The sequence below is a fragment of the Olea europaea genome, chromosome 13, assembly GCF_002742605.1.
Source record: "Olea europaea var. sylvestris chromosome 13, O_europaea_v1, whole genome shotgun sequence".
In the NCBI taxonomy this organism is placed as follows: Eukaryota; Viridiplantae; Streptophyta; class Magnoliopsida; order Lamiales; family Oleaceae; genus Olea; species Olea europaea.
In genome coordinates this window covers 19,497,679-19,506,264 of record NC_036249.1, presented here as the reverse complement: position 1 = coordinate 19,506,264, position 8,586 = coordinate 19,497,679, and the positions used below count along the sequence as shown (strand labels likewise).

At 33.4% G+C, this 8,586-nt stretch overlaps 2 protein-coding genes across 2 annotated transcripts; both read left to right on the top strand.

Annotated features, from left to right (window-relative positions):
* The first annotated feature begins 11 nt into the window (after positions 1-11).
* Positions 12-3,440, top strand: LOC111408516. The gene is made up of 4 exons (XM_023038264.1): positions 12-113; positions 212-538; positions 946-1,114; positions 3,323-3,440. Exons 1-4 carry the CDS (start codon positions 62-64, stop codon positions 3,438-3,440), a joined length of 666 nt encoding a protein of 221 aa, XP_022894032.1. The 5' UTR covers positions 12-61.
* Positions 3,441-6,085: 2,645 nt separating this feature from the next.
* LOC111408247 lies at positions 6,086-6,923 on the top strand. Its single transcript, XM_023038033.1, has one exon. The coding sequence runs from the start codon at positions 6,290-6,292 to the stop codon at positions 6,824-6,826; it is 537 nt and encodes a 178-aa protein (XP_022893801.1). The 5' UTR covers positions 6,086-6,289; the 3' UTR covers positions 6,827-6,923.
* The last annotated feature ends 1,663 nt before the right edge of the window (positions 6,924-8,586 follow it).

The window sequence follows — 8,586 nt, the reverse complement described above, 5'->3', positions numbered from 1 at the left end:
GTCCATTCCCAACATCATCAAGCCAAACTTTTTTAAGTACAAATCAAGCTTCTGTGCTAAAATGAAATTTTTCATGTTCCTTGCCTTTACCATCTTCCTCCAGGGAGCTCTTGGTAATCTACAACACGAGTAATTCTATTAGTTTGCTCAATCTATTGACCAATCCCGTGTAACGACTAACATTTTTGTTTCGTTTCCTTCTTAGATGCAGGGGAATTATTATGCGAGGAATTGCCAGTTGGATTGTGTTCATTCTCAATCGCGTCTTCTGGGAAGCGATGCCTATTAGAGACATACTCATCAAATGATGGAACTATGGAGTTCCAGTGCAAGACATCTGAAGTTGTTGCTATTAAATTGTACGAGTATATTGAGGCTGATGAATGCGTGAGTTCATGTGGGGTCGATCGAAAATCAGTCGGGATCTCATCAGATGCCCTTCTCGACTCTCAATTCACTGCCAAACTATGCTCACCTCAGTGTTACCAGAACTGTCCCAACATTGTCGATCTTTACTACAATTTGGCTCTCGGAGAAGGTGATGCTCACAACACCCAATTCTCTCTCAAACAACCTCATCTAAAGGCTTTACTTATTAAATAACAAACAAATTTATTAATTTTAAGTCTTCAACACAATCGTAGGGGCAAAGCGTTGGGGGACCAAAAAAAATATCTAGTGAGCTGATTCATTAAAAAAAATTCAATTGAAATTTTTTCTTTTTTCTTTTTTTTTTTTTTTACCAAAAAATTTTACCTTAAAAAATAAAATTAAAATTGGGCTCGAGGGGCAAGCCTGAGCTTTCCTCCATTCACCTCTAGCTCTCACGAACTGCCCACAGACATTTTTTATTAAAGTCATGATACGTACACAATTTTCATAAAGAGATACTCGACACAGTGATAGTTAGCATATGCTAATATGGTATTTGATAACATGATACAGGAGCATTTTTACCTGATCTGTGCAAATCTCAACGAACATATTCACTCCGTTCAATGGCTCAGATTCAAAGTTCTGGTGCAACACTTGGCCCTATTTCTGCTGCCGCTAGTCCTATGTCCGCTACTGCTCCTTCTCCATCTTCACCTGTAGATTGTGCTCCAGCTCCAATGTAAATACATCCCTATCTACTATGCAGTACTGGACAGGACTATACAACTAACGATCGTGATATTAGTTTATATTTGTTCGTGTCTATTACCATCCAATACTATGTGTACCGAGCATGCCATATATGTTTTATGTAATTTCATTTGATATCACAGTTGTAATTAAGTATACTATTTAATGAAAGTAGACTATATCTTATTATACACAGGTTCTTCTCTATTTTTCTACAGTTATTTGATCAAAACAATTTATACTAGAGTGTGTGAATTTAAATATATATAAATATTTATTTATTTTTTGTAGATTTCGACAAACAAAAATAATTTGGAGAACTCAATAAAACAATGAAAAAACGGAAAAAAAAAATCACGTCAGGAAAAATTCGTATTTCGATCCATAAAGCACTTTAAAGACAGTTGATAAACATCCCCCTCTTCACATAAGTGTCATTGTATTCAGCTCAGCACTTTGTTAGCTGAGAGATTTCAGTTTTCATGCACATGGACTCATTTAAATACCAGAAAGAGTTTAGTAATCGATGCATATCTTCTTAACCCAAAATATATTATGTTGGATTTTACAACTGAATTTACAATAATTTATAATTGTGAGTGAATCCACACCTGTTGTCTCCAATTTTAGATGATTTGGCGTCTTTTTAATTGGGAGACATTGAAGGGCACAAGAAATATGGACACCCTCCAAAAACGGTCCGTGACATGAACCAGCCCATGTGGCTCGATGGTCGGCCCAAAAATGGGCCTGGCCAGAGCCTCGAGACAGACCGGCCCGAACTTTTTCAGGGTTGTGCCAATGGCACCGAGCAGATGAGCCAAATTGACACCCTTATGTTCAAGGCATGCACTTATATTACGGACAAATTGGATGGAAAATGATGGAAATGACATGTGCAAAAGTGGAAATGAGAATACAAATAATAGAAATGAAACGACAATAACATTACACTAGTCTAGTTTTCAACCTTATTTATTCTTACACTATATTCGTCAAATATCTCAGTATCATACTTTCTTTCATGTAAAAAATCACTAATATTTGGTCTAGTTCTGATATTAGATATATATGATATGGTTATTATCCTTATTGGGTAGAACAATACAAGAATACTCTCAATTTCTTTTCGATATTGATGGAGTGGCGGAATCGGGATTGAGTGAGAAAAAGTTAAGTGGCAAAAAACATTTGAAACAATGTATCACTGATGAATTCATTTCGATACATTACTAGAGTTATTAAAAAAGACATTTCCAATGAAAATGTTATGTAATTACAACTTAATCAATTTTGCTAAATATATTATTCTTAATATATAACAAAATTATCATTCAATCATTGATCTTCAAGTTGGTCGCATAGACGAGTTTTTGACAAGATTAATTGCTGAAAAATGTTAGGATAACGGTGTAGCTGACCATTTTTAATATTTGTTTAATTTCAAGATTCCATGGCACTTTAATACGTGTTAATTATTTATTGTGTGTTTAATGCTTCAATTAAATGTGCAATAACTAATTGATTTAGGGATAACACTGATATTGAGTGGGGTTGTATATTCTAGCCCATGCAATAATTAACATAGATATTATAAGGAATCGAGAGATAATTATAGGCTATGTAATTTATATAAAATTTTTGTAGGTTAAAGCATTCATATGCCTATAAATTTAAATAGAAATATAATAAATTTGGGCATATTAACAGAACTAGTGTTATTTGAGAGAAATCACTAGCTACAATAAGTAAATCCGATTGTTGACACGTATGAAAAGGTACTGAATGAATTGAAATAAGATGAACGTTAACAAACTAAGTGAAGTCGAATATCCTAACCATTTAACCTCATAATTTTCTCAATTGGATTTAATTAGATTATTTAATTTAGTTCAACTATAGATACAAAACACATCTTGAATTGATTTTGGTTATCGTTTTAACATAAATTGAAGTTAGGTTAGTTTAAAAAATTGATTGTGGATAGTAGCATATGTGAAGACGATACTGAATTAAAAATTCATTTTATTACTTGCAGGATTCATACACGTGCGAAATTACACAAACAAATTTATAACACCATTGTGGGAGTTTGTTTTCTTTAGTTTTTGTTGTTAATTCTGGCTTTTATTTTAGTTTATTTATTTATTTATTTATTTATTAGTTGATCTACTTTTTTTCTTGATTTCTTTGACAGAAAACAAAAGGAAGCAGTAGCTCAACAACGACATGAGATGAGAAATTTCGAAATTAATGAAGAGAGCCCAACTACAGGGAATTTCTCTGCCTTAGCACTCTTTAAAATGAATGGATAAGATGCACTTGTTGAAATTGATTATGACTTGCTTTGGAGTATTATAGGGACTACTAGGTTTTCAAGTACATGGCGAAAGTGAAGTTGATGAGGATGATTTGCCATTAAGATTATTATGGACATTAATGGAATATTGAGTACAACATAATCCATTTGAGCAAACATACAATCCAAGTTTGGAGCAACTTTCAAATCTCTATTGGCCGGAAGGTTTAAATATTGAAACCCCACTAATCTTCAACAAGAATGTGAGAATACTCACAAAATTTCCTTGTACAACTGTCCAAAATTTTAGATAGTAGATCGATTATTCAACCTGAGTAACCAACAATAAAAGAAGAAAAGCATGAAGAGACTGAGAAATTAATCATAATGGGCCAAAAAGAATTAATAGCATTTAAAGAAAATGGAATTAGCATGCAATCCTTCAACTTTATTGTTTATTCAAAAATTGAATTTGTGATTAAACATTGTGGAGGAGATTGAAATACACATTGAATTGATGGGTTTAAATCATGAGATGAATGAAAGTCCTACTAATTTGAGAAGGGCAAAGGAAAATTTTGGAGGACGGATGCAAAGTGATACAAAATCCTAAGCATACCTTCAATGAGATTATTTTTCTCGAAACTTTTCTATAATTTTTTTTTTTTAATATTGAATTGAGATAGATGGGATAAGTAAATGATGTGTTTGAATTTATTTATTTTTTTAGATCTTGATTATAATTTATATTGATTGTTGCTAATTTTGCTTATAATTTCAATTTTAGGAAAATTTGGCATAAAGAACAAAAATCCCTTTTGAAGGAGGATAAAGAAAAAGAAAAGACTTTATAAATTTCAAGGCTAACTCCATCTATCAACACTTATCCGACAAGTGTAAATTCTCTCTCTCTTTCACTAAATTTCTATATTTTGGACTCTAGAGTGTTACATTGAGGACAATGTAGGAATTAATTTTGGGGGTGAGAACTCTAAAATTTCTTTTAATTTAATCTGCATGAATAATTTGTGTTTGATTTAAAAAAACACACACAATTTTTTTAGCTTTATTATGCATGTTTGTGTGTGACTTAACTCGTACAAAATAATTCACTATCCAATGATAATATTGTGCACATCTAAGATTAAAAAAAAAAAAATTATCGATTCATGTGGGCATCCGAATTTTTACTTATTTATGAATCACATTATCTTATACATAGCTTTCGATCAGTTCCAGCACATATTCATTCTTAAAGGTTGAACCCCAACTTTGAAGGTTCCCATCGCTCCGCCCTTGGGATATCATAAGGGAAGTAAAGCACGTATTCATTCTTGATTCCACTTATGGTTTACTATGAGTTGAGTTGTGTAGTCAACAACCTTATCATCTTTTAAGACTTTAGAATATGTTTACTACACTACTGGGCTCATTTAGAACCATATTGAAAACTCTTTTAGAATTTGGGGTGATTAGATCCATCCAAAACCAAGAATATCACCACTTAATTATCTCTCAATTCCTATCGTTAGTCAAAAAATGTAAAAGAAATTACACTAGCTGTGGTATATGGGAAAATTTTTAGCTACATTGTAGTGACCCTATTCACGATCAATGTTTAGGAGATAATTTACAAGGAAAGAAGGCTGCCGACAGTGAAGAGTAAAAATCAATAAGATCCCAAAAACAGAAGAATGGACCCAAAAAAAAAAAAAAATGTAAAACACAACAAAGTGTGTTGGAGTAGTAGAAAAATAACTATCAGTTCTATCTTTGTTTGGTGAAGTCTTGGTCATCGATTAGAAATTGAAAGGAATGATCGAGTAATTGATGAAAATAAGTCATATCTCATTGTTATTTTGCCTTTGGGAGAATTAAAAATGAAGCGAGCAACACAAGTGATAGAAGAATATATTGGCGTTACTGGGTGTTGCTTTGTTTGGGAAAAGAGACTTTGGAAGTTGAAATACATGTATAATGACTCGGCCTCTATGTCCAAGTAGTTAATCAGCTCTTGATAGCTCGAGCCGATCTTCCCTTTCACAAATTTTTATCGCAATTGTAGGATTCGAATGCAAGACATCTCAGTCGATGACATTTGCCTCCTAACAAGGCATTCAAGTACGCACGTGATACTAATACCTATGTGGAGGGGAGGGTGACAAAGTTCTACTAACTACTCGTCTGCTCATAAATTGAGGTCAACAACTGAACTTGTTGGATATCTTACTATATTCGCCTCAGGTTCAAAACCACAACAAATGTTTTAACAAGATATATATCCCCTGTTTGGCCTCCATTACATTTCATCAAATTAAATTAAAATTTTTTTCCCTCCTATTTTCAATAATACAATCTTCAATAAAATAATATTATACGTAAATTAAAAAATTTTCATTTCTTTTTACAACAATCAATTTTTTAAAAAAAAAATTATTTCTTTCATTATAATCAAAATTAATGTCGCCAAACAGGGGCCAAAAATATATATATACTAATATCCTATGCTCAATCTGTACGTGTATAGTCATTATTAATTTGTCGATTCTTTATTGTTGAAGAATTCTTGAAATCTCAACTTATCTAGAATTTATAATTTAATTAACTAAATGCCAGATGTACATCGTAAAAAACCTCCAACTTTTTCATACAACTGCGAATACAGCCCTTACAAAATGATATCATCTGTACTGATTCTCCCATGTGTTTCTCTCTCTATCGCCATCGCTATCAATCTCTTTCTCTATATCTATATAGTTCTATTACAAAGACACTAGCTTTAAACCACATTTTCTGTGATGAATATTGATGATGATTTAACTTTTCCTTTTCTCTCTGTATTCAAGACTGTGATTTTGGGCTAGAATGTCGACTACCCCCATGGATATAGATGCAAATTTTTGTGTTGGTAGTGATGCTCGCCGTCAGCGCCGTCGCCGCAGACGGAGGAGGAGACCATTTGTGGCATGCAGTAGCGAGACAACCACAGACGGAAGCAGCTTTCGTTTTTCGGACACTGACTCGGACGACAACCGCACATGGGAGTCTTCTGCCGCCGCCGAGGCTGTTGAGCGGGGTGAAAAATGCAGCTTCTCTAAACGCGCCAAGGGCGTTCGCCGTCAAAAATTCAATTGTCCGGTGAATTCAGACTCAGAAGAGATTGACCTAGAATCTGGTGATTTGGATCTGCAAATGCAGAACACTTTAGAGGAAAAAAGAGCGATTCGGGACTGTAGAATTTGTCAATTGAGCTCGGAAGAAACTGTAAATTGCGATTTGGGCCGAGGAGATGAAGAATTTGATGAAGTTTTGATTGAATTGGGTTGTAACTGTAAAGGTGATTTGGGAGCTGCTCACAAGAACTGTGCTGAAACCTGGTTCAAGATCAAGGGAGACACGTGAGTTCAAATTCATATGCATTTATTTCTTTGTTCAATAAATTTACTCTTATTAATTAAATTATACTATGATTTCACTGGTAAATCTCATATGCTGGGATAATTTGAATTCCTAAAACAAAATATATATGTGAATGCAATAATCTTGATATGTGGGATAATATTCAAACAGTTCAAAAATAATGTAATCCGTTTTTCCAATATATTTGGAGTTGACTACTTCATATTTCAGTGATTTGTCGGTTCGGATAGTAAGTTGTAGATGCTGATGCATATATTGTAGCCAGTTTTCTCAGTCCAGAGTGTTTGCAAGAAATGAACCTCTGAGATTCGAGTTTTTACATTTCATTTCTTCGGGCTCTGCTCTTTGGCCTGCATCGTTTGTTTCCACGATCTACATGACCTCTCTGATTTATTACAACATTCTTAAAAGATTTAATCAAAATGAAGAACCAGTTCATGTTGTCTTTTTGAACAATTATTTGGTTTTGTGATGACTTGAGTGAATGTAACATACCTTGTGATTGCTTTGAGGAAATGGAGTGTTTTCCTTCCCATGTTGGAGAACAATGTATCTGCATCATAGACCTAACCTCATAGATCCAATCAATCTTTCTTGAAGAACAAAAGGACCGTCTAATCGACCGAAGTGAGAAGTAAAGAACCAAGAATGAAGAGCTCTTCCCTTCCCCCTTCTTTGGTCTTAAGAGCTGTGTACAACAATTATGATAAAATTTAACATTCTCCCATTCAGCGTCAACAATCTCGATTTTATGTTTTTCCTTTGTCATTCTTTATCTGATCAATTCACTATGATTCTACAATGACTGTTTTGTTGCAACTTTTCCTGAGGGATAAAAGTAGCCAGAAATAAGAAAGTGAAATCGGTAGGTAAAATTGTACAAATTGGGCTCGAATTTTTAGAATGCATTTACATTTTTTAGAACTATATTGCACCACAGCTTGCTTTCTAGTACTGTCATTCTTGTTTATTGTTTGTTCCCCAACATTTCGTCATTTCATTGTCTCATGGTATCAAATAAAACAGAACTGTCCAACAGAATGCAGACATTCACAAAGGACAACAACAAATCTTCCACTTCAAGGAGTTGAAATAGTTCTAATTCAAAAACTTGACATTCTGCTTGTACATATTCTGTTTATAATATATTATCTTCGATTTTAACTATACAAGTACCTTATCAACTTTCTTGTATATTCTTTTGCCTACAGTTCATGAAAATGAGTGGTATACAGAATTTGGCTTTAATTGTTCTTTAAAGTTTGTAATTTACATGTCAAGTGGAGTGTATATCAGGCCATAGTTACAATTTTCTGTACTGTCTTGAATTCCATTTGTTTAGTGGAATGCTAATGAAGCGATGATTTTGCCCCTGTTTGAGCCACATTATTTTTATAAAAATGCATTTTTGAAGAGTGTAATGATGAGAAATGTGTAGTTAAAAAATAAGAAAAATTTTGTTTATTTATGTGTAGTATTATTTTATTGAAAAATGTGTGATTGAAATGATGTCGAATCACTATTTAAAAATGTATTTTTTCCAAATAACGTTGATCAAATAGCGCTTATTGTTCCATTTAGTAAAATGGACCATCCATTATGCGAGGGGTCGGGCATGGACTTTACCTTTCTCATTGAAATAAAGTATCTGTCCCCAGAGGGCTGTGCCCAGGGAAGGAGGATGCATAATACCTCCCTCTAATACTACAGGATTTAACAATAATTTTTCTGTAATTCTTATT

What these genes read in the sequence shown, in the direction of transcription:
- LOC111408516 (XM_023038264.1), top strand. Translation starts at nt 62, where the DNA reads ATGAAATTTTTCATGTTCCTTGCCTTTACCATCTTCCTCCAGGGAGCT. An exon ending in CTTCCTCCAGGGAGCTCTTG is followed by an intron (nt 114 to 211) that starts GTAATCTACAAC and finishes TCTTAGATGCAG; the next exon opens with GGGAATTATTATGCGAGGAA. An exon ending in GATTGTGCTCCAGCTCCAAT is followed by an intron (nt 1,115 to 3,322) that starts GTAAATACATCC and finishes TTTCTTTGACAG; the next exon opens with AAAACAAAAGGAAGCAGTAG.
- LOC111408247 (XM_023038033.1), top strand. Translation starts at nt 6,290, where the DNA reads ATGTCGACTACCCCCATGGATATAGATGCAAATTTTTGTGTTGGTAGT.